Source organism: Tachypleus tridentatus, chromosome 1 (genome assembly GCF_004210375.1).
Source record: "Tachypleus tridentatus isolate NWPU-2018 chromosome 1, ASM421037v1, whole genome shotgun sequence".
Taxonomy (NCBI): Eukaryota; Metazoa; Arthropoda; class Merostomata; order Xiphosura; family Limulidae; genus Tachypleus; species Tachypleus tridentatus.
The window spans coordinates 46,696,148-46,723,820 of record NC_134825.1 but is presented as its reverse complement, the minus strand read 5'-3'; the positions used below and the strand labels follow the sequence as shown (position 1 = coordinate 46,723,820).

Here is a 27,673-nt window from a genome sequence, read left to right as displayed (position 1 = left end):
TGTCGATATAAACAAAATGTAAGTTTTTATCTGCAAAATTTGCTAAGTGAGTACAGCCATACTACAAAAATACAAAATTAATTAAATAAGTTAATATTTAAAATATAATTTTTTGTTTGTTTGTTTTTGAATTTCGCACAAAGCTACTCGAGGGCTATCTGTGCTAGTCGTTCCTAATTTAGCGGTATAAGACTAGAGGAAAGGCAGCTAGTCATCACCACCCACCGCCAACTCTTTGACTACTCTTTTACCAACGAATAGTGGGATTGACCGTAACATTATAACGCCCCACGTCTGAAAGGGCGAGCATGTTTGGCGCGATGGGGATGCGAACCCGCTACCCTCAGATTACGAGTTGCACGCCTTAACACGTTTGGCCATGCCGGGCCTATTTAAAAAATATATGATACTCTAAGGGCGGTACATCGAATTACGATGTTGGCATTCCAGTTAAAATAATACACATACTCATAGTCATCATTGTGAAATAATTATCAGTAGAGAAGTTTGAAAGCAGTAAAATAAATACCAAATTTTTGAAAGCATACTTAAACAAATTTAAATCTTACCACATAAGCATAAGTTGTATTTGTTTATGTGAAGAGTTTGTTTTACATAACAAGTCCAACAAATTCGGTATATGAGTAACTTATCACTAAACCCATCAGAGGGCGAGAGAAAAAGGGAAGCAGGAAATGATAAAGTGGAAACCTGTAGAGGAGGGTTGAGGTTTACTCTTCAATTTTTAGTATTTTGATTACGATGTCGGAAGGAAATTATGATGCCATTGACAGTAATATTAATGACAGTGAGTCTCCAGATATTCCTGAAATCGAATTGATCATAAGGGTAAGTAAAATTTTCAGAATAATCCAGTATTAAATTTGTAATTAAATTCAAAGTTCACACTAAGGCTAGTAACTGAGTAAGTTGGCCCTAATGCTAAAATAACTTAGACTGTAGTATGGGCTAATTGTAGTAGCGTTAAAATTACTGAACGTGTAAGAAGTACACTACACAAAATACAGTACATCTTTTGCAGCAGTAGTTGTAGTCGGGTTCGGCGTCGGCCTTTACAAGGCGACAGGCCTGAAGTTAGCACATAAAATATTTAGATGGGTTTCTGTAGATGCCAGCATGTTGAGTATGTTGGTTCGAGTTGGAGTGACAAAGACCGACGTTAGTGTGGCTGTAGCCACCTCAAGTCTCCCTTTAATGCCACCACTGGCAATAATGTTGCAATTTTACCATGTTAATGGGAAGTTAAATAATAAGTTGTTTTTTTTTTAGGTTATTATTCACACGTTACTTACTACTGGCAGTTGTGCATTAAATTGCATTTGTACAACTACGATAAGTTTAATCAAATTGATATCTGATTAGAAGATGTGTAGCTTTAATGAAATGACTATTAATGTCAATAACTTTGTGGCATTTAAAACCATAGTAATATTAGCAACACGGACAACAGTGCATTAAATTTCAGAGATTTAGAATCAGTCGATTAATGTAAAAAGTAAGAATCAGAGAAAGAGAATTGTACCAGCTCTGCAAACTATGTTCAGTTTACTGCTGTTTGTGTCAGCAGTGTTATCCTGTTTCTAAGTTTTTAAAGTAAGAAAAGGCCATCACAAAGTGTATATGTTGATATCCTTCTCTGCTACTACTACTATCAATTAGTTCATGATCACTAACATAATTTTGTGACAAATAATGTGAAATATTGTGGTTAATCATGGTGAGTTAAATTACACTTGATGTTGGTGTCAGTAGCTTTTTTGTAGCAGCTGCTTCCACCAGTCAGTTGAAAGGGTTAGTGGCTTTTATTTGAGAATGTTTAATTATTAATAAAAGAAGAATGACAGTATTTCCTGTAATTCCCTGATGCATTTACATAGAACTTTTTTTTTTTGTGTTTTTTGTTTGTGTTGCCTTTGAGTTCTATTATATAATATTTTGATATGAAGTTTATGAAATACATTTAATTCTAAAGCTTTGCAGATTTTATCATAAGACAGTTGTTGTTCAGCAAGTTATTTTTTCCTTTATGTACATGTTCTATTTTAACAAAGTTTATGGACAGCATGGGGTCAGTTAGTCCATCAAAACTGTCCAGTATACCGAGCTGAACCAAATAATAAAAAAGAATAAAACAAAGTTTAATGTCAATGATAAAAACATGCTGTTTGAAAAATAAAACTGTTTAAGCATAAAAAGGATTCTATCATGCAAAAATGTATATTTGTTCCATTGTCCTTCAGTTCCCACCATTTAAGTATGAAAAAGATGCATTAAAATTCATTTTTCCTTAACAATCTTAAATACCTCAATAGATCATTCCCATTTTTTTCCAAGAAAGATTAACTTTTTCATACAGGGTATCAACATAGTAACACTTTTTAAATTAATAGTCCCAACTTGACTATTGGTGAGTTTGTAAGAATTTTTCAAAGTATTTATGCCAAAGAACATCAGTTTTGTTAAAAAATATATACTTCTGAAACCATAGTATGTTGTTTACATCATTAAAAAAACAGCTGAGAAAAATTCTTCCTTCTTAATTACAAAATTACCATTTGATGACTAGATTCAATATAATCTTTAAGAAACAATTTGGATATAGATGTTGGTCATTAACAACTTTCTAATATATAATTGTCAATGGTGTGAGTGAACTACTAATATGTTATTCAGAAACCTCATAGTTGATAAAAATTAATTTGGTTATAGCCAACTCAGGCTTGCATATAATTAGTATATATGAAGTAAAGGTTGTAATAGTTCAGAGCTATATATGGATACTTATTGAAGTTTTTGTGTCATATATTCATTAGATTATCCAAGTAGGAAATCAGAGTTGTAATACATTGATCAGTACAAAATATTAATATTCATTATGTACATACTATCTAGTCCTGTTAATTACCATGAAAATCAAGTAGCTTGTAATATTCAATCCTGCCTATATTGTGTTTTGAGTAGTTTTTAACCCTTTCAAAGCAGACCCATTCCATTTGCAGAAATTGAGTCATGAATTTTACTTGTACAATAATACATGAGGTAACTCTAATATTTTTTAGTGTATCCTCTCAAAAACTGGTAAGACCTTATTAAAGATCCTAAGTATCTTGTACACTAAAAATAACATTATTATAATTGTTTTTACTAATAATGTTATTTTTCTATTGTAGTTATTTCCATTCAAACTATTAATAAATTGAATGCAAGGTTGTTTTCATTGTTAGTATAAAAATACTTTTCTCATCTTATAGTTTTTATATTTAGCATACTTAATCTCTGGAATATCATAAAAGGAAATCAGAATTTTTAAAGATAAATGTTTGTAATTTATTTTTCATTTTTATCCATCATATCACTAACTCTTAACTATTATCATCAACGTACAATGCAATAAGTAATTAAAATTAGGAAACAGAAGGTAAAATACATAATGTTTTATAAAATATCTTTAAAGGTTTTCCATTTGTAAAATATGTAATTTCAGGTCTTTTCTTTCTTATGTGGATTTAAATTTTAATGTTTTATTTCCCTTTCTTGTTGTTCACTTAAGCATCTTGATACAAGTCAATGGTACTCTTAAGAAATATTAGATTTCTTTTGGGAGACGTCACAATTCTTTGGAAACATTTTTGTTTGGTACATAATGTTGTAAGTTTTGAAAATGGATGCAAAGATGTATATTTTTAAGAATGTTTAAACCTTCTAATTATGCATTTTTAGAATATTACTAATGCATAAGTGACTGAAACATAATAGTAAGGTTTAAATTAAATTTAATCTCTAACATGATACATTTAGGCAAGAAACAACCATAAATTCCATAGTCAGTCAAATGGATAACAATAATAAAGTCAATTATGTGTAATCTTTAAAGACAATTATGTACCAATTTTGAAATAACCATCATTAGTCTAAAATGATCTCTTTCTAATGAGTATACATGTGTATGCAGCATGTACATATAGGCTGTAAAGCTTCAACAAATCTGTTGTAGGTGTGTATGGCACCTATCAGGGGTTAAATTTTTATTACTTGTTTCAACTGTATTCATTCTGAAAACTGAAATAAATAAGTTAAAAGATTGTCAGGAACTTATTGTCAAGACATACCTTTGCTTAAGTACCATTGAATTGTTGAAGATACATAGAACCAGAGTAGAGAATTTTCATAGCTCATTGGTTATGTGACAATACATCTGAAGTTTCAAGTTATTTTTTAAAGGTTTATTTCCAAATAAAGAATGTAAAACTTAGATAAAATAAAACTTTGAAGTGTAATGTATGTTTCCTTCACATAGATTGGTAGTAAAAAAGTGTTAATTAAATTTTGAAAGTAACATGGTGGCTTGCACAGGAAAGCATTTAAGGAGGCTCTTGTTGTAGAGAGGATTAATGTCTGTATGAGGGCTTACACCAGAAATAGATTTTAAGATGAAGGATGGGTAATGGAATTTATCTTAGGGTTATATGTAATTTCTAGTATACACAGCAGTTTCATTTACATTTTATGGAAGGTTAATTATGTTTGTAAGAACAGTTTGCATATGCTGATGCTGTTACATGTGAGCTTTGGCACAGTGGTATGGTTATCACCACCCATACATTTAACTTGCATTGAATTCTTGACTATTTAATGGTGCAATGCTGGAGAATATTTACAGCTTCTTCCTGGAATTTGTATAGTTAGATTTTTTTAATTATGTAGAGCTAAAGGATACAACTTTGTAAAGAAAGGAATCATTAACATTCTTTTCATTGGAGTTGTAAAAACATACAGGAGAATGTTATGGCTTCCAAAAACCACACCAAACCAACTGGAAGCAACTCTCTCTTCATTGAAATGGATGGCTTTTATTATGAAAAAGAATGCTAGGCATATCTCTTGGTACCATTAATAAGGTAATAAACAAGGATTTTATGTTAAAGAAGGTCAGCATACCAACAATTTGCAAGCTTTCAGCCACATTTTGAAATAATTGACTATAAGTTTTTTATTAAAAAGATGGTTGAAAAAACTAGAATTATAGCAGGTGTATTCAACCATATACTTGTAAATTTGTCCTGTAGCAGCTTCAGAAGATTTGTCTTTCTTGCTTAAACATGGTTCTGGAAACTATCATCCATTTAGAGTGAGAGGGTTTGTGGAAAATTTTCAAGATGTTTTGGTAAGATTTGACTTTACCATCTACTGCAAGAACTTGTTGCATTGGAAATATGTTTTGTACAATGATACATGATTATGGTTATCAAACAGAACTTCAATCACAAATTAGGCAATATTATCAATAGCATAAGAGTTGAGACATTATTCTTATAAAGCAAAATTAACCCTCTTTGCAAGATTATTCAAATTTATAAGCTGTTTCTTTACATTTGAATTGTCAATAAATAATATTAATATGTTATATAAGAAATTATTTTCTATAAGAGTGAATGCTGTATTTGCTAAGTTTTCTTTTGAATATTAAAGTAAAAATTGTTTTATCATGAAACAGCTACTATAATATCAGTAAATTAATTAGAATAATACAATGATACAAGAGTAAAGTGTTAGAGAGAATTGTCTCTCAGATCTGTGTATATAGATGCAGGATAAATAAACTCATTTTAAGCTGAATTTAACTTGGTTGTAATTTTACCTGGCATATACTCTAGGCTTCCACCATTGACGGCCGCCGTAAAGGAGCCTGTCTTTTCTGTCAAGAATACTTCATGGACCTGTACCTCCTAGCTGAACTAAAAACAATATCATTGAAGGTAAATAAAATAAACCCTTACCATAGTTCATGAATAATTAACATATCATAGAAATATTGTAGATATGACTAAATATAGTGCAGTGTACCAAATATTATATCACTGTGATGCTGTATTATTAAGGTAAAACACATACATTGTTTGTAGAGTTGTCCGATTCAGATTTTGAGTGAAATGTTCATAGTTTATAGGACATAGCAGTGTAAAAACAGTTAAATGTTGAGATGAATAACTTTCCTGATTAACTGGTATATAGGTTATATTTCATCCACTTCCTATATTTTCAGCAGGTCTATGGTATTGATGCAAAGTCTGTTCAGCTGTTATCAGCTTATCATTCAGTTTATCTGTTTCAACAGCAACTTTCAATAAAATATTGGCAGTTTTTAAGTTTTTATTCAATTTTCTAAGTAAATATTTTCTGTGGCTTGAAGTACAGTGTAGCTATATGTGTATATCTTAGAACTGTCTGTTAGATCAGTAAAATCACTTAGTGATGTTCACATACATTTAGAAATAGCTGCCACACAAATGGAAAGAGGCTCTATGCAAATAGTTAAACATTTCAAGAAAAATAATTATGCCATTGGCTGCAGTGTAATTTGTATTTCTTTCTGGTGTTTATGTGGAAAACTGGTCATTTTGAATTTCATTTCTGAATAAACTAATGTAAATTTGAATAGTTTTCTTATTCCTTTAGGTGAGAACTTTGCATTGTTGGGTAAAGGCCTGGATAAGTTTTGTTAGTCATTCATTTTAAATATATTTTATATCTTTTTAGTTCTATGTTTGAAGTTTTTTTTTATTGACCATCTCATTTAGAATCATATTTTTATTCTCAAGCACTTTATTTACATTATTATTATAAGTGTGTGTATTTGTTTTATTGATTGTTAGCTGCTGCTTATTTCCAATGGACAGTTTTGTTTTTAGTGAAAGATAAAAACTGAGTGTGGTGTCTTGAATGTAATTTGTTTGTATTATAAGTGTTAGAACATGTATCAGTTGTCTTGATTATTCATTCAAATTGTTTTTAAAAATGCAGTTTTCAGAAGATTTGAAATGAAACTGTGTATACAAGTTTACGTTTCAAATGTTAAAATATTAACATTTTATCTTTTGTGTCTTATCACTTAATTTCTGCAAGGTAGTACCCAGTAACATAGCCAGTAATTATATAATGAAATATTATTACAAGTAAATACTGTTTAACATATTTTATTTACAATATTCAGATTTTTATCAGTATACAGCTGTTAATTGTTTATTCTCAAAGAATTTGACATTGTTAAAGTTATTTCTATTGATTGGGTCTGAAAAAGCAAAAACTTTGAAACAAACTTATGGTCACTTTATTTATGTTTAGTAAGAATTATCTTATTTGAGGTTGCAAGAAAGAGTGAGGAGTGAAATGCTGTAAGATAAGGTACATTATGTAACATGCTGGACAAATGTTTTTTTAAGTGTACTTCTAAAATTGTGAAGTATGATAGGACCTTTAGTAGTGACTGTGGTTTGTAGACATTTTTAGTTATTTTGATACTGTGAAATCTAGGCTTATAGCTAACATTTGTGTGCATGCATGTGCAAGTTTTTATAATTTCTTTAGAACTGTAAGCAAAAATGTGAAATAATGCACGAGTCAATTGTTTTATTTTTTTTGTGCAAGGTAATTTTTTACCATTTCTCAAGTACATTTTATATGTTAAAACTTCTAAAGCTAAATGTTCTGTGCTTTAAAGCTTGATGTTTTATAAACAGTTGACTTGTATAGTATTTCAGCTAAGACTGTTTGACTTCTGGTATCCTACAGCATGCCTGAGAAAATCATACAAGTTTACAATAGACAAGCTCTAGTTGAAATGCTCTTACAAGTTCTTACTGAAAACCCATAATGAGCAAGTAAATAATGATGCAAGTTAAGTTAATACTATTCTTACTGTAATATTATTTCACCTATGTTACTAATATTTCATTCATTTCCTATATGTTTAGGCATGAAAGTAAAGTCACATGTTAACATTTATGTAACGTAATTTTCTTCCTTTTCTGAGGTAACAACGGTTGACATGCTAAAACCTCCACCAGATTTCCGCTCAAACTTTGATTCTACTCCACCACCAATCCTGATTGATAATGGACAAGCAATCCTGGATAATGAGAAGATAGAACGTTATATCATGAAGAATGTACCTGGCGGGTATAATCTGTTCATTCAAGACAAAGAAACAGCTAAAGTTATTGAGAACTTGTTCAGTGTTAGTAAATATTGTATTTAAGATAATACTTTTGTAATATTTTAAGTTAGAAAAACAATCCATCCAACTGAATAAATATTATAAAAGTCTTGAGAAAAATTGAATTTGAAATTAAAGAAGTGCATGTTAAAAGAATATGCATTCTTCGTGAATAATTTGCAAAGTAGCACCTTAAAACTGATCTAGTATGATTCAAATGTAGTTGACAGGGTACAATTAAACAACTATTCTCATTTGTTTTGCAAATTAATACAAAATTTCATGTTGAATCCAGTCTTGATAGATATTAAAAAATATTTTTATAAACTCAACTTTTGTCGTTTTAGTTTTAACCCTTTTGCAATGGGTCAAAGGCCATGTCATCACATTTGACTTGCACTCAAAATTTCATTGAAAAACTATTTTATGAATTTATGTCAATAAGTTTGGAATTACATTGTAGATTATAATTTAAAAGTAAATATTAAAACAACTCACCTAAATATAGATTTGAGTCGCATATTATGTTGAATGCAACACTGGCTAAAATTAGATGTTTGTGATGTCAAAATTCTGATTCTATAGTATTGTACAAATTAGGAACCCAAATTACCAATATTGACAAGCTAGAGTATCAAATAAGAACCTTGTATCTTTTTTATTTTGCTGAGGTATGGCTATGTACAGAAACAAATACAGTGGCCCCGTTCACCTATTTATTTTTATAAATGGTCCCTTATATATTCTTACTACAAAATGTGATGTGAATAACCACCTGAAAGCTTAGAATGTCCACCTATTGGTTTTTTAGCCATTTTAATTTGTGAAAAAGCTACCACATCCTTTTAATCCAATATTTCAAGAAGATAGGTTGTATCTTTAGTCTGCTTGAAATTTCATACTTTTTTTTAGACCTAAATACAGTTTAGTTACTTAGCTTAATAAATTATAGCAGAATTCTATGGTGTCAGTATAACTGTTTATGAATTTTTGTTATTCAACTATATATATAACACCTAAAAATATTTTTTCATATCCTCTACATGCAAAATTTTAAAAGGCTTAAGATACTATGTCCAGCAGCAAGAGTTCAAAGGTTGTAGCTGAAAGAGAGAAATATTTGCTTTACATTTTATTTATTGTTCCATATTTTAAGAAAAATAAGTTTCATAACTTCTAAGTAGTAATAATCTGTATACATATATAATGTATAATAATTTAAATGTTACTTTATAATGCAGAATACTAGTCCATTAAAAAACGGTCGAGACCATGTAAGCTTTATATTATTGGACATGGTAACATGAATGCACAAGCAACACATCAGTGCAACTTATGTAACGTTAACTAGGTGTAATAGAAAGTCAATATAATACAAAATGTATATGAATATATAATGTTATGAAACTTAAGCCACTGAGACAAAACATTTATTTTTGTTATTATATACAGTCATTTTAGCATGAAAGAAGAACATAATTTATATTTAATTTTTAGTTAACAAAACAATAAGGTGTAGAAAATAGCAAAATAGTAAGTCTTACTGAAAATAAACGTTTGATATGTGATTAAGAGGTTGTAGAGATTACACAAATAATATTTGACATTTATGTGAAGTTTTTTTTAATCATAAAATGAATCACTTTGCACTCGGACTAGTAACCAAACAGGCTCATTATTTTCAAACAAATCTTTAGTAAAAATATTTCATTAAGAAATCTGATTTTTTGTGTACAAAAAAAGACTTGCAATTTGTATTAAAAGTCTGCCAAATTTTGTGAAGGTACACTTCTGTATCAAAGTGTATGGAATAAATATGTGTATATGTACTTGTGTATATTGTACTGAGCCTATTATGAAAAGGTTAATTCAATGATAGCTTAAAAATTCAGATTTAATTTTGAAGAGCTTTTTTGTCACTTGGGTTTTAATCCAGGGATAATCCTGTTTTGTTTTGTTTTTTTCAGGTTTAGGTCATGATGAAATGTTTAATTTTCTTATCAAATACAATGGTAGTATGTATGATTGAGATTTGGTCTTGATAGTGGTTCTTGTCTGTAATCCAGTGACAGCATTTAGGCTGAGGTTCAGTATTGATTTTTGTTCATTGCATTTGGGTGTTATAACTGTGGTAGCCAGGATTAGTTCATTTAAAGTTTTTTATTCTTTCTACTTTATCTATTGGTGCAAGTCACAGTTAATGAATTTTGTTATTATGTGGATTTAAAAATTCAGTTCAAAAGCATTTGTAAAGTGTTTATATTAAAACAGCTTTCCCACACATTAATCAGATAAGCCTATTTACTGGAAGAACTGAGAATACCATACTATTGAGTGTACATATTTTTTATACAACCAGGATCATCTTGAAGTTAGTCCCAATACTCACAGTAATTCATAACTAAACAAGAGTAAGTGTTTATTGGTATATTTCGAACTGTTAAGAGTGAGATAATTTATATAAAAAATGTGAGCTAAGTGTGTCCCACCCTCTAATCTAACTGTTATTATGAAACCTTAATATGAGAATAAAACCCCCAAGAAAAGGTAATTAATATTCTAATTACAGTTTAACACTACTTTTACATGAAGGTAAATCTAATATCCAAAACAATATCCAAATCTTTAGCTAAGTGACACTTGCTACAGTCGAAACTAACTTTTCAAATGCTTAATGCTCACAATAAATATTATGTAAAAGTCTTAAAAACTGCAAAAGTTATTCTCACAAAAATTATTTTAATTCCATCTAAAATGCTTACAGGGTTAATTTTAGTTATAAGTATTAAAACTGAATACCTAAACAAAGCCAAATTTGCACAAAAAGACAAAATCTAGATCTGTTTTTTTTGCCACTTGAGTTGTATGATGTGGCTGCCCCTAACCTTTATCGAATTCAATGACAAAAAAAGGTAGCTTTATACTTCTGGACACTGCATGCTGTCTTATCTATTAGAAAGTTGGTTAACTGCAAATTAACAAATTCACACCTTTCATGCTTTGAAAATGGGGAAAGCTAAGTTTGAGTGTATCTGTGTATATAATACCTGTGAAAAACAGTTTACAACTTAACTAAGTGGGCAGTAAGCAAGGCATATCCTATCATCATGTACTGTATTTGCTTTTTCTTTTTATAGCCAAGCACGTCTACATTAATAATTTATTTTAAGAATTTTATTTTGACATATTAATACTTGATTCACATATACCTCGGGGAAAGGTTTCAAGAGATATGCCATCAAACAAGAGTAACTTGTTAAACCAGTTGTTATTCTGCATGTTAATATGAGAAAACTTCAAAAATGTCATTTGTCCCGTGATTTTCTAAAAATATTCTTTTCACATATAGTGACTCTTAATTGGGGTTTGCAGTTAGCTCTGCATTTTTTCAACAGCTATTAGAAACAAATTTGTAAATAGAGTGCTCCTTAGATAATTACTAAGTATGAAAGGTAGGTTCAGTTGTAAAATGTTCTTTGAATACCAGCAATATTTACCACAGTTTGAAGTATGGGTCTGTCAAAAGGGTTTACAAATTGCTGTTTAGTTGAAGGTTTTCATTGTCAGATATAAAAATGATTGGATTATCTTTACAAAATAAAGTTTATTAAACACTCTCTTTGATAAGATTCTGAAGCATATTTCATATTTAACAATGAAATAGCTTTAATGATTAAATACTTACTACAGTTACAAGTTCTTTGGTCATAAAGTTTAAAGCCAACTTTAGTGGAAATTTTTTGTGTAAAATATGTAGATTATAAAGGTGAGTATTACTTTATTAGCACATGCTACACAAATATTTGTGATATGGTTAAATTATTTACTGATATTAACTCTCAGACTGTTTTTAAGTTCTTTTGAAGGTGGAGGCACATCTAATAATAAATTTATAAACTTTTTATCACAGACTTATAATATTTGAATAATCTTTGAAGGGATTCAAAAACTGAAGTTTGTGATGACAAAAAAATGCATATGTAATTTATTTGATTGGCACAAGAAAAGTATTCTGCAGTTTGCTTTTTTTTACTGCATTAAATTTTGTTTTCATTACATTTCACTGCATTTATGATATTGTGTGCCCTATTTATTTCATATTTTGATTCAACATTGTTTGAGCCTCATTGTTCTGTTTACTCTCTTAAATATAATTGTAAAGAAACCATTTTCTGATTTGTAACTTCATGTTCCATGAGCATAGCTCTTTGCTTCTTTCACTATATTTTTCCAAGGAATGTCTATTAATCAATGACATTAACACTTTGACTTTAAGCTACAAATATTTGTAAACCATGTACTTTAAAAGTCCTTGTGTTGCTACTAAGACTTTTTAAACTTGTCTAACTTAATTTTAACTTTGGTATTTTCTCATGGAAATATATCAACCACAATCTGAAGATTATGAAATGTGTTCCTCATCTACTGGAGTTAATTGTTCATTTGCTTAATGAAAACCATTATTTGTTTTATTTGTTAATATTTCATTCAGTTATATATTGCACATTAAGAAAACGAACTAATAAATTTTATTATTTCAGTTTTGTTATCTCAATCACAAGGAATTTATCTCGCTTGTAAAATGACTTGTGTGAATTTAAGTGAATCTGTACACAGATAAAAATGTTTTGTTGCTTGTTAAGACCATTGAATAATGTATCAATTAATTTATTGATAATGTTTTATATTTACACAATTTTTATTAGAAATTTAAGTTAGTCCTAACTCGAGGAGGAGATCCAACAAAACGAGCTCTTTTAAACCAACTTTCAAACATCAATGACCATCTTGGCACACGACCAGGACGATTTCTAACTGGTGATACAATGTGTTGTTTTGATTGCGAGTTGATGCCTCGCCTGCAACATATTAGAGTAGCTGGTGAGTATGCAGAGGAGCATAAGAAACTTATGGTTAATCCTACACTTTTGTTTCACAAAATAATAAATTTATAATATATGCCTTATTTATTTTCCACTTTCATTAAAATGCTTATTTGTGTATGAAATTTGCTATATATTTTTGATATATTGCTTCTATCTTTTTAATTAACAATATATTAAATTACTATAGCTTCTAACCACAATTGTTCTGGTAAGCCAAGTTTATCACATCTGTATTACTAAATTGTTTAATTTCCTTATTTGTCCTAACAATGTTCTTGCTCACTAAAACTTAGATTACTGATAATAACTTGTTGATGTCACTTCATACTTGAAAGTTGTTCTTTTTACCACTATTTAAATACTAATAATAGTTTGACATTTTTGTACACTGTATGTTACTGATACATTGATTCAGTTCTTTTTTTCTTTGTTTTTAAAGATGCTTGCATATTGTATCATAACTATTTTTATGATTGTATCACAGTAATAGTTGTCACAAAATAAAGTTTTGAAAAGAAACTTGTTCAGTGAAATTACATATTATAATAATCTTGTTTGTTTTCCCTTAGGAAAACACTTTTCAGATTTTGAAATCCCAGTAGACTTAACCAACCTATGGCAGTACATGTATCACATGTATCAGTTGGATGCATTTACCCAGTCTTGTCCTGCAGACCAGGACATTATCAATCACTACAAACTTCAACTCCAACAACTAGGACACAGGTCTAAGAAACATGAAGAGTTGGAGACACCCACTTACACTACTTCTATGCCTTCCAATGTTAACATCAATGGTGATTAAATTGGAATGTTAGCATACATTTTTAAATTACCCCAGCAAAATATATATTTTTGAATAAATAGTTCGGTTTAAATCATGCTTTATTCATTTAATTAATCTTTTGAACAGATTTGTCATGTTAAATGAGAATGATCATATTGAAATGATTTTATAATTAACTAAAATTTACTGTTTCATGATAAGAGTATTCAACCAACACAAAGTTGTATCTAGCATATAACATGGAAAAACAATCAGAATGTATGCTGGTTATTACTGATGTAGTGGTAAATGTTTTTCATTATTTGTGTTTTAATTTTCATTAAGTTTTTGTTTTGTTTTTTTAACTTTTCTAACAACCTAACTTCATACATGAGACAAAGATAGATGTGTAACATTGAAAAAAAAGTACTTTCTGTACAAGAATTGTGTTTTTCTCCAGTTTTTTCCATGATTTTTGGGTCATTGCATATGATAAAAAGTATATTATATAGTATTAAACCAAAGTATGTGTAAATTTTTTTGTTAATGATAAAAGAAGTTAAATACTGATTTACAGTATTTCATTAACATTATTTTTTAATACAAAGTTACACAAGTAATTGGCAAAATAGGGATTTTAAATGAAAATTTTTTCTACATTAGTTTTTTCCTTAGGGATCTTTTTTTTAAAAAAAATTAATCACTTAAGTGTGTCTATTAACATAATGTTAGTGAAAACAGTATAAATAATACAGTAAAACCTGTCTAAGCCAGAAACTGCATAGGGTGAAAACCTGTAGAAGCTGGAAATATCAAAATTTTGCAGCATTATCTTAAGATTTCTCATAACACAGAGGGAAAACTATTTTTCATCTACCTCCTCTATCAACAAGTACGATTGGAACCTGAGTAAGGTGGAAAAAATGTTTTTGATTAAATATCAATACTTATTTAATTAATTTGTTTTAGTATTAATAAATTTTGATTTTGTCGCAATAAGTATTGGCTAAATATATTCTGTTCTTTTTTCTACCATCATTATTTTTGCAGTTAAATTAGTTTCATGATTTGTGGAAACATATTTGACTTTTAAGTGCAAAATTCTACTCTTTAAATAGTTCTCACAAAAAAATAAATTACTATCTTCCCTAATTGGAAAATTTAGGGAAAATTTATCACGGGTAATAGGTAAAAGTGAAAATCTGCACCATTTCAAAAATTTAAGGAAGAATCGACTTCTTGTGGAATGGAAAGTGAATAGTAAAGTGTGCATGACAAATGCTATATTCAAAGAATTTTTGAACAAATTAAACAGAAGAATGGAATGAGAAAATAGGAATATTCTACTTTTCCTAGATAATGCAATTTGTCACCCAAAAGTTCAATTTTAAATGTTCGTTTAGTCTTTCTACCTCCATGTAGAACATCAGTTGTACAGCCACAAAATAATGGAATTATACAGTGTATAAAATTGAAATGCAGAAAATTGATACTTCAGCATACTATTGCAAACATGGTTGACTGTAAGAGAGCAGCTGAAAGGATCATGAAAATTGATGTATTAGATGCAATTGCATTTTTAAGTCATTCAGTTAAGTGCGTAATAAAGTGCTTTCAAAACTGTGGATTTATTCTTGATAATGGAGGAGATTGTGGAGAAGTTGTTTATGAGGATTCTAGCAAAATCCAAACTCTTATTGAGAAGGTTGCTGCAGATGATTCTGTGAATGTGGAAAGTTTTGTGAATGTTGACAAGAATGTTTTAACAGAAACTGATGAAATTGATTTAAAATCTATAATAGAATCGAAGATGATAATAGTGTGAGAGATTCAGAAGATGAATAAAATGAAAAAGATAGTGATGAAATAGAAATTCCTATTTCATCATAAGGGTTAAGTCATATTAATGCTATCAAATTGTATGCAAAATTAAAGGGGAAAATGAACTTCATGTAAAGGCTGTAGAATTGGTTTTTCTTTTAATCACATGAGAAAGACCATTAAAAAATGAAACAGCTGAAATTGAACACTTTCTTCATGTAAATTTGATTAAGATTTTGTGTACTTAAGTATATTTTGAATGTCTATTTTTGTTATTATTCTAATAAATATAGCATAAACAGTATAATAACCTTTATTCACAAACGTCTTACTTCCCTTGAGTCAAGCAAGTATGACATTCCACTCAAATTATATATAATTAAGGAAATGCATGCTTGCTATGTCTAAGATGGACATTTTACTTGGTCCTGTGCGATTCCACCTTAAACAGGTTTTACTCTATTATTATATTACATGTACTGTCACATTTTAATTAAACACTATTGCAGAAGTAAGAGTTTGAAAATAGCATCTTTCATTTTAAAATTGCTTTGGAGGGCTACAAATATTTATATAAATTTTTATACAATAATAATATTTGTGTCCTTTAACATTTTTATAATTTTCCTTAACTGCAACATATTGATCTTGCTGGAACAGTTCACTTTTAGTAACTTTGCAGTAAAGGGTTATGAATTATTTTTCATTGAAATGGTATGGTATGAAAGGTTTGAATAGGATACTAAAAATCTTATATTTTAACTGTTCATTAACTTGAATTTGCAAACTGAATTTAGCTTTAATTGCTAATCAAGATAAAACAGCATCAAAATCAATATGTAACATTTGACCACTAAAAATGGTTATTTATTGCATTAATTTAGATATTAAAATTATTAAACTAAGAAATGAGAAGGAGAGTTGTGATTGGTTGAATTAAATTATGTAGAAAGTTTACTGAAAACAAAATACTAGAAACTACATGAAATTTAACTTGTATTTTGAATTCTTAATCAGAAAGTACTGTAAAGTTACGCAAATTATTGTTATTAGTGATGTCAAGAAACCCACTTATTGAGAAATTTATATGCAAAAACGGCTCGTTTGGGTTGAGAAAATATTTTACATAGAAGAGCGAACAACGTTTCGACCTTCTTCGGTCATCGTTAGGACCGAAGAAGGTCGAAACGTTGTTCCCTCTTCTATGTAAAATATTTTCTCAACCCAAATGAGCTGTTTTTGCATATAAATTGTTATTAATTATTTTATATGAACAGTGAAGTTCCTTTTTACAAAAAACATAACTAATTGACAATTTTCAAATCCCTTTTTTTTTAACTATTATGAGGCTCATTTGGGATAGAATACTTTTCTTGTATTGCTGTTGTATCATGTAAGTGAAAAGTATTCAGTAATTCAGAACATTAAGGAAAATTATTTGTATAGTTCTTTTGCATTGTTTTTATATGTAGTTAAACTGATTAAATAAACATTCGAGTAGTGTTTGTTTGAAGAGGGAGTTGGTTATAGGTAATAACATACTTTGTTATAAATCTACAGTATACTTTTTCATTTTGTCACTTAATAAGTAGCTCTTATTTGCACTTCACTTTAATATTGTAGAATCATTGTAAAAGGTAGTAAGCTTTTTTCCATTAGGAGTTTTTAATTGAACATGAAATATTTGTACAGTTGCATGTCTAACTCTGGAATCTTGAAATTTGTGGTTTCCTTTTGAGATAATGTTGAAATGAATATTAGAAATTTTGTTGATCATTCAATTTGTAATTTAACATTAAATTTTAAGAATGGAAACATTACAGAATTATATCGATTTTATGCATATTTATATTAAATATTAGTACTTATGTTCTAACTTCACTGTTTATGTGGTATTCATAATTTAAATATTTTTTTTTTTCAGTTTGCAATTGAAGGTCCAAAAGATGTGCAATTTTTTATTCAACTTAATGCATATCTTAAATGTAGATTACTGATAATTACTTACTTATATGCAGTAAGTTTGGTGCATATGCTAATATTTGATCATTTTTGCTGCTAAAGTATGATAAAAAAATATATCATTTGACTGCTAATGCTTTGGTTATATTTTTATATCTTTCAAGCACTAGAAGCAGGTTTTTGATATTTCATTAAGAATTCTTTCCTGATTTGTTAGCTTTAATGGAAAGTTTAACATTACCAATTAATGAATATGGTATGTAATTGTAGGTTATTGCATTCCAGTGACTCAGCAGAAAGTGCAGTTAAAAGATACTAAAATCTGGGTTTTGGTAGACATAGTTGAAAGAAATAAACCATGGTGTCGTATTTTGCTGAACAACAACTGGTCCAATTTTAATTAAGGACTAAAAACAATAAAATTTGATATATTTTTGCATAAGCCAGCAGTTGTATTCCAAACTTCCTTTGGTATTGAAGATATAAAAATAGTCATTATGAAGGAATGCCACATAAATAAAAAATAAATCCATCCTAAGAAAATTTAAAGGTGCTTAAAAGTGGAAAACTGAAGTTAAATTAGATCTTTTTTTTTCAGACTTTTACAGGTTTTAAAGTATGTAAACATTAATAACATTTTTCATTATTATAACACAGTTATTTCTGTTATATTTTTTAATAGTATGTATTGCAAAAAATTCCAGTTGTGTCAGTAATTTCAAGTTATTCCTAGAATGCATTCAGTTTATTATTATAATCTTAGATATTTGTAATTGTTATATGAATAATTTCAAATCATCATCAGAATGTTTCATTTGCATCTGTTCAAGATGTTACTTCTACAACCAGCTTTAGGAAAGAAGGTCAGTTCAACTAAGGTTGTCACTTAAAAGAGGTTGTTTTTTTTCATCAGTAGACTATAAAAGAAAAAATGGAAGTACTATGTGTCTAAATAAGCAAACTAAAGAAACCTCAGTATTATAAACAAGTTAAAATGGCTTGTGTGCTGTTTTTATCTTTTCTTTCTTTGCAAACTTTGTTTTTTATCTTTTATGCATATTTGATGATGCCATTATTCAATTTGTTTATGTGAAAGGCATTACCTTTTGATTTTTTCAAATGTATAATATGTTTATTGATTGCTTGTAATTTATATTAATAAAGTTTTACCACTAATTAATTTGATGTCCTGAGAATTATTGTTACAATATTAGTAATTTGAAATGTGTAAGTATAGTAAATTTGTTCATAAATATACAAGTCATTTACCTTCAACAGTATTCTTGGAGTCTGTTCAAATCTAGGATCTTACATAGGTAACAGTTGAAATACTTCAGTATTACAATGTATAATTCTAGATGATTCTTCATGACACTGTAATATTTGTGATTTATAAACATTGTCATTGCTTTCCTTTATCAATGTGAGATAAAATTGAATACATATTGTTTCATTTTAAATTGTTTTACTACTATATGTCCTTAACACTCCTACGAAAAGTGGGGCCTAATAGGCCCCAGAGCAACTTGAAAGGTTATTAATATTAGGCTAATAATTTTGTATTTAAATGAAATTGCCATTTAAATCCATTAATGAATGGATTAACGAGATTCCCACTGTCCCTATCTACTATCTAGCGAAACCACAGCCAGGGGAACGGGCTTGGAGAAATCAGGACTAGAAATATCTTTTCGTAAGAGTGTTAAATCTTTTTTATTTTCATTATCAGCAGAAGATGGATTGGCTACTATTTTTTAACCACAGTTGAAAGAGGTTTAAGATATAATTGCTATATGGTTTCTCAAATTAGTTCTTAGAACTTCATTTCAAAATTATTTAGTTTCTTGTACTTCATTTAGATTTTATTTTTTGTTTAACCTGTTTTCATTGACTTTTCAATTTGTTTCAACACTAAAACAATTTTTTTCAGGGGAATTTCCTTTGATATTCATGTACATGTCTCTTGAAATAGAATCTTTATCTTTCAAGATGTTTGCAAACAATGCACTAATTTCCTCTGCCTTTTGTGATTGGCATACATTTACTCTAGTATGTAAACGTTCACATTTCTTGATCCAATGGGATTTTTTGGGAAAATCATTTTTGTTACTGGATGATTCATAATCAGGTATCATGCTATCTATTTTGTATCTGTTGAAATCTCATCATTTCTTTGACTTGTATACTGAATTTTAATGTAATGATCCTACATTTGAATGACACTTATTTTCATTTGAATATTTATAGTATGATTCATCATCTATTGTTATTATACAAAGTAACTTGTCATTTCTTGAAATTTATAATCTTAGACTTGCTATGTATTATACTAAATAAGCTGGTAGGGTTACTAGTTTGCACATTATTTGTCTTGTACAAAATTGTTTGTAATATACAATTAAAATACTAAGAATTTTGAACATGAGATTTTGACCTATAAAATTACTTGTTTTCTAACAGTTTGCAAGAATTTGCCAATTTAATTGCAATTTTCACTCAGAAAACTACAATAGAACCAAAGATGTTATATAAGAACACTGACAGCATTTTTAATAAGACAGTTTTCATCAAAATAACACACGTCAGTAAATTCGACAAGCATGGTCTGAAATAACTATATATACTATGAGTTAAAGTTTGTTTGCATTGACATGAAGTATTTTAAACATTGTTAGGAAGCCTTTTTATTTGCATTGTACATCAAATTCCACTGTTTATATGCAAAACCATTTCTGATTATATTACTTGAATTACCAGCAATACTAGTGGATCATTACTTGTGAAAATTGATGTATAATAGTTTATAGTACAGAAAGCAGTAAAACCCTTCATAAAAGTCATAGCATCATGTAGTAATAATTTTATAGTTATAGTAAAAGATGAGTTCAATGATATCATGATTTATATTTGAATACAAGAATTAAAGGATTAAATTTTAAAATTTTGATTGACTCTTAATCTAAACTGAACTGAGAGAATTAATAACTGTAGTTAAAATCAAACATGAACAACTGAGTTTGTGAGAATGAACTGAAGAGATTGGATTGTATGAACACTAATTTGGTTGAAAAAGGACATTTGCTTTCCATAGATATAAATTTTTTCTATCCAAACTAGCAGTCCAGGTTGTCTACCACTGTTTACACCTAACTTAATATGTAATTTCAATATAGTCAGAATAAATGAAAATTTCTGAAAAATTGTTACGTTAAAATAACAAGGAAGAAAGTGCACCATTCCTTTATACCACACCAAAGTCCAGTCAGGAGAATCAACACTGGTTGTGATACAAGCATTATAGGAGGTCCTAGGTACCAGTGTTTCTGTGCTACATTGACAAGGTGTGTTGATGGCTAATTGCCCTTGATGAAACCCTAGCTTCATACTGTATAACAAATTGTGCAGAATGGTCTAGTCTAGAGAGAGACATGGTAGTTACTGTGAGCTTTTTACCCTTATTGTAACTTGATTAAAGTTACCACTTAAAACATCATTCAGAGGTTGAGAATATCCTTTACCCCCCAAGTAGTTTTACAAATTAATATTCTCATTAATTTATTTATGAATTTTTCCACAAGGATGTCTTCACGATGTATAAAGACCATTTATGGTTAGGCGTTCTTTTGCAGCCACTACTGATCATCCAAAAAGGCACCCAAGTTCTCAGATGGATATCTTTATTGAACACATTATTAAATTGTCGTGATTTTGCTCAGAGTAGCATACAGGAACCACAAAAACAGGGGTTTTCAACAGATACCATTTTAAAGAGGTGTTTTAATAAAAAAAAGATACAAGACACAGTTTATAAATAATCGATATTTTCTACATAACGTTCCATTTAAACATTTTTACGAAAGTCTGTCAAATGAAAAAAAAAATTCATTACTGTGTACGTCTAGCCCTTTGCATCTACGGTTTAAAGACTGGGACAACAGTTTATGTTTCTGAAGATAAAATGGTAGTCGTACAAAGAATTTATAAGAATATTTTAAAAATTTGACAAATCTTTATGCTTGATAAATCTCAGAAACATCTTAAAGTGTAAAATGTTAGTAAAAGTATGACAACTGAAAAGTTTTACAATATATGAGAACTTGCCTGATAATGTCAAGTAAGTCGGGTGAAACATGAATGGAATGAATAAACGTTTTACTATGTACAACTGATAAGAATAGTGGGAATTAAAAAAAAGAAAGGTATTTAAGTAAAGAAAAACGTTACATAGTTCTATCTCGTAAGGCACATACATCATCCACGTGATTGAAGGCCACTTATGGGAACTAGTAGTAGCGAGTAATTTCATGTTTTGCTGCTAGTACAGATCAGTACTTTTATTAATAGCAAAATTTCAACTGCAGTAATTTTCCCGAAAGAAAAAACACGAGCAACCCCACGAATATCAAAGGAGTAGAAGAAATTAGTTTTTGTTTTTTATTATTTACTAAAAATAGAATCACAACACTGAAAATTTTCAAAAATTAGCAATAAAGTGGCTTAAAATGCATGGTGTGCCTGCATGTCACTTCCATAGATCCGTGCATAGATAAATTATTAAACATAAAGTCACTTATTTTGCTTTGAGTAATACCATCAGTGTATTTTATTCTCTTTGTGTCTCAGCCGTAAGCCTCATAATTATAATGCTAAAAACAAGGTTTCAATACATATGATGGGTAGAGCACAGATAGCTGATTATGTTTCTTTACACTCAAGAATAAAGAAAATATTTTGTCAAATATTTTTATTTGGACAACTAAGTCTGAGGTTCAATATCCGTTGGTGGACAGAACAGATAGGCTAATGTGGCTTTGTTCTAAAATAAACGATAACCAATAGACGATTAAATTTGGTGATTCATGTATTAGGAAATAATGTAAAAATCAAACCAACAGTGAAAGTCAACTCATTACTTTGAAGCAAAATCACAGCAATTTGTGCTCAAATGTTTATTTAGTTTTGATAACATGCTTCCAACACAATGAACTAAAATACACTAAAGGGAACCGTTCAACTAGGACTTTCAACGACCTAGAGTTCACTTGAAATGTCCACTAGATGTCACTACTAATTTCGGTGTAAAATTTCAGTTTTAAAAGTTTTTAAATCCTATATTTATTTTACTAAACATTTACTCTATAATAAAAAAGTTAGTACGATGTAGAACTTGTCATTTTGTACTGTGTTAATAATCATGATTATGCGGTATGTCCAAATCTATAGTAATAAAAAGGCTTGTCTGTGTGTGGCCACCATAACTCCAAAACGAAAGAACCTAGAAACCCGATATTTTGGACAAAATTACTTATCCATGTACGTGCGCGAGCACATCTTTTCGTGGGGTAAGCAAATGAAGAAACACATAGAAAAGAATATGTGACCATTATAGCTCTAAGAACCTAGAAACATGAACATTTAACACATATTAAGTGGACCCTAAGCAGATATAACTGCTATATTTATTTATTTATTGTCCTGTGTTTTAAGAAAAATAATTTTTAAAAGAATTTTTGTAAATAGTAATAATCTATATACATATATAATGTATGGTAATTAAAATGTGACTGTATTTTACCATACATTAGACTTCTAAAGAACAACAAAAACAGATCACTTTGTAAAGATTAAAGGTCATTTTAAATTAATATTTTACAGCATGTTTATACCCTACTGAATAGTGAATCCTAATATGATTTTACCACACTATTAATGTGTTTACATAGCATTTTATTAAGTTGTTAGCGTGTTTTTAGCATTTTATTTCAGTGTTAGTAAGTCGTATCGAATTTTATTAATTATTATTTAAATATTTATGCTGTGTTTTCTTATAGCAAAGCCACATCGAGCTCTCTCCTGAGTCCACCGAGGGGTTAAATCTTTATAGGATATTATTATCTAGATTTTGCCTCACAGACTCGCAGGAGCATGTTTGCGGACTTTAATCGCCACAAAGTGAGTTACGCTTAACTACAAACGAAACGAGCAAACAACTCACTTGATTTGTGAGGAGTTATTATGCAATACAATGAAATGTTGCACTTTACGGGTTGATATGAAACAAAACGTTTTTTCTTTTCTTTTTCGTACTCGATCGAATACTTTTTCTATATATGAATGTTTTGTTTTCATGTAAGTATAGAACATAATGCAGAATATAAAAGCTTGAAATTGATCTTGATTTTTCACACATTTTGTATTATGGTTCTTCTGTTGCTTTTTCGATTATTAAAATATTTCTTTCACAGAGTGAGAACTACGTCCTGTTCGTATAAAACTAAGGTAAAATCATATTTTACTTTTTAGTGATTTTACGCTACTTTGTTTCACTTCACCTCGGGAGCACTTTCCACGGTCTCCTGTTATACAATTAATGTTTGATTATGAACTTCTTTAAAAACTACTTTTAGTAAATGTATCTCAATTTTAAAATAAAACTACAATTCATTCAATAAATTCTAATATCAAATTATCAATCACCTTAATGATTTATAAACGTAATTTTATTTAACAAAAAACTAGAAATAATTCCGCATAAAACAAAATTAGATATTGTTTTCTGATTTCAATGTACTAAAAAGATGTCTAGTCTTTGATTTATCTAGATGTATCTACATATCAGTTTAGTATAGAGAAACTAAGTATATTAATGAACTGTAAAATATTGTTCCCTAATTTTGGATTTATAGAATGATGTTTCATTTGTATACAAATGTTAATCATGTTATAAATAAGGAAACAATATGATAAAATATTCGTTATCCTAAATACAAATATTTAAAAAGCTTCAGTTAATTATCTGGGTTAAACTTCTTATTTATACGAGCCTGGCATGGTCAGGTGGGTTAAGGCGTTCGACTCGTAATCTGAGGGTCGCGGGTCCGAATCCTGCTCGCACCAAACATGCTCGCCCTTTCAGCCGTGATCGCGTTATAAAGTGACATTCAATCCCACTATTCGTTGGTAAAAGAGTAGCTCAAAATTGGCCGTGGGTAGTGAAGACTAGCTACCTTCCATCTAGTCTTACACTGCTAAACTAGGGACGGCTAGCGCAGATAGCTCTCGAGCAGCTTTGTACGAAATTCAAGAAACAAACAAACAATTATTTATATGTTTAGATTAAATTAACTTAATTAACTATATATTCTCTGATGTTACAATTTGGGCATGTAAAGAATAAAAGTCTCGAGAAATATTATGAGTCAATCTATTTAGATCTGCCTTTAAACAATAACAAATTTCTGAAGTGTGGTTTTAATATAGCGTACTTAACTCTTTGTAACATGTTAATCCACAACTGCAAACTTTAATGCCAAAAATGTTATTATTTTAATTCGAAATGCAGTATTAGGATTAAGATTTTTCTGGAGTTTTAAATAATGAATATTGAATATATATATATACACTCACATAAAAGGTTGTTGCTTTTGAATTAAGCACAAAGCTACACAAAAGGCTATCTGCACTCTGCCCACCACGGGTATCGAAATCCGGTTTTTAGTGTTATAAAGCTGCAGACCTACTGCTGTGTAACTAGAGGCACATATAACAAATAAAAGAAAATATACTTGTTATAGTTGGTATCTGAATTTGCCCATAATGATTGTCTGCTGGTCTAGATATAATGTTCTTTCTATTTTGTTAATTATTTAAAATATATGTACCTAAAACGTTAATTGTCTTGCTAACAACAAATTGAAAATATTTCGCTACTGTTGTGATTAACTATCCTTTACTTTAAATTTTGTTGTTGTGTTTTCAAATGTCAGATATTTAAAATAAATATTTTGTAAAATATGGCCAGAAGACTCCAAATTCCAAGGTATGAAGGTATATATATATGAAGATTAACTGGAAAAGCTGCTAGCCTAACTTTCAACCAACAATGAGCGAAATGAGGCTGCTACTAGTTAAGGACAATATTATGGCATTGTTCTAATTATTGAAGAGCTTTTTCTTGTATGTTTGTCAAAATTCACGTATTTCCGTCATGATTAAGAGAGATAGTTATAAACCTTCATGTTTTGCTCTGTAAGACTTTATACATTTAGAATAATATTTTTCCTAAACAGGCAACTTGAATTTAAGGCATTAGTATTTTTGTGAATATCTAGAATTCCTTAACGCTGATGAAAAACTTAACAATAAAATAATTATTTGTAAAGTTGGAGGAATAAATTCAATACGAATTTCAGATTTTTTCAAACTTAAGTAAATATATGTAATTGTGGCCTATTTTGAGAGAGAGACAAAGAAAGTCGCAATATAAAAGTCGAAACATTACTAACTCTAAAAAACAGCATAAGAAGTCTATTAAATCCAAACTTTACCTTGTCTATAGTACCTAATACACCCTTTAAACAACATAGTTACTTATTTATTTTATCTTTACTTTGAACTTCTTTTGTTGCGGATGTATATTAAATTCACACAAAAACTTGTTTTTGTATTATTTTACAGTTATGTTTAAAGTTAGAGGAATACATTTAGTGTTCATTTAGTCAACCCTATTTCTATGACAAAGTACAATAAAGTGAGACATGTGGTGTTCAAACAATTATCATTCCTTTATTTAAATCTCATATAATTGTTTGCACGTACTGGGGACATATTATATTTCATAGAAGCCCCCATGCTTATAGCAACATGGCTTAAGATATTTGCATTAAATAGCTGAAACTATTCTAAATTGTAATAGCATCTTGTTGGACTTAAACTACTCAACCCTTAGTTCTATTGCTAATTTTTCTTCCACATATACAAATACTTTTGGAGGCTCAGTTATTATGGAGGTATCATCATAATATAAGTCAGGTACCAACAGCTTTTGCTTCATTTTTGGGTTGTTTGGACACCAAGTAAAAAACTTTTATTATCCAAATGTGCAGTAAGATAAATAGTAGATTTATTTCTAACCAACTGTCGGACAGCCGCAGGAAGATCAAAAACAAGATAAGGCTCCCATTGCATTGGCCGGTTCAGTGTAGTGGAGCTTAGAATGAAGCTTTCCATTGACTCAGCTAAGCAAAGTAAACGGCTTTTAAAAGTGTGCTGTTCAACATCTGTCATTTTTAAATGGATGTGACATAATACGTGCTATGAAAATACATGGATACAAAATTGAGCTTTTGCTGGATACTAGAACTACCAGAACGTTTCAGACACCACAGCATACCAGATGCTCTCAGTAAAGTTTGCTAATAGTGGCTTCATTTTGCATATTAGAAATGAACTAGAATTAAGTGAAAAGGTTTTTCCATTTTGTATCAATACTGTCTCTTGCAAAATGAAGGCTTTCTATTGTAATTTGTCAAGCATTACTTTTTTAGAGATAGACCTCTTGCGGAAGTTGTCAGTCAGCGTGATCTGTGGAACAAATGATCTGTAGCTCTATGGTGAGACATCAAATTCTGTCATGTCAGAGCATAGAAGCAGCAGATTGCGTGTTTACATGTACATGAGAGTGTTATATTACTTCTGAAAATACAAGTTATTTCGTTTCGTTTTGCATGAAGTCCGTTTGTAGTGTGCTGTAATGAGGGAATCTATACAGAAAAGACATTGCCTTATGTTTAGAAAGAGAGTTGTAACTTTTCAGACAGTATTGCTTTGAGAGCTGCCTTTGTTTTAGGTGGTTTGAAATCATGGCAAGATGGTTATTCATCTTCCCTCTGGAATTTTTATCAGCACTAAACTAATAAGTCTATCTAGCTAGACTAGAATTAGTTGCATAATGTCTAAGAACAGACGCACTAACATCAAAGTACCTGTGGAAGTGACTGAGAAACAAACAATCTGGATTCAGAAGAGCACCAGAAAAGCGTTATACATCTTATGGAAGTTATGTGAATGCAGGATTACTTGATCAACTAGGTATACCAATAATTACTCATTCTCAAGCGATATGCATATGATATGTATAAATCACTGTAAAGATTTCTTTGGAGCACAAAAAATAGTGTTAGCACTAAAATAGAGCAGATTTAAACTGTGATACAAGGAGTGTATCAGTACAGTATGTCGTTGTTATTGTTCGTTACGAAACCAGACGAGACAAATATTATCTTTTGGTTGATATTTTCATAATCTTTCATAGACAAGTTAACTGAACCGCAGATAAAAACTTAGTAATCATTTAAATAGGTTAAAACATCAATTTCACTATACCATTGTCAATCCAATGGTTTCGATTAAGGAGATGTACCAAATGTCAAGCATATTTTGCAA

The 27,673-nt window shown here is 29.4% G+C and overlaps 1 protein-coding gene across 1 annotated transcript; it reads left to right on the top strand.

The window, feature by feature from the left end:
* Window positions 1-677: 677 nt before the first annotated feature.
* On the top strand, window positions 678-18,622 carry LOC143247544 (chloride intracellular channel Clic-like). The gene is made up of 5 exons (XM_076495820.1): window positions 678-849; window positions 5,676-5,777; window positions 7,832-8,035; window positions 12,721-12,895; window positions 13,470-18,622. Exons 1-5 carry the CDS (start codon window positions 763-765, stop codon window positions 13,703-13,705), a joined length of 804 nt encoding a protein of 267 aa, XP_076351935.1. The 5' UTR covers window positions 678-762; the 3' UTR covers window positions 13,706-18,622.
* Window positions 18,623-27,673: the final 9,051 nt, after the last annotated feature.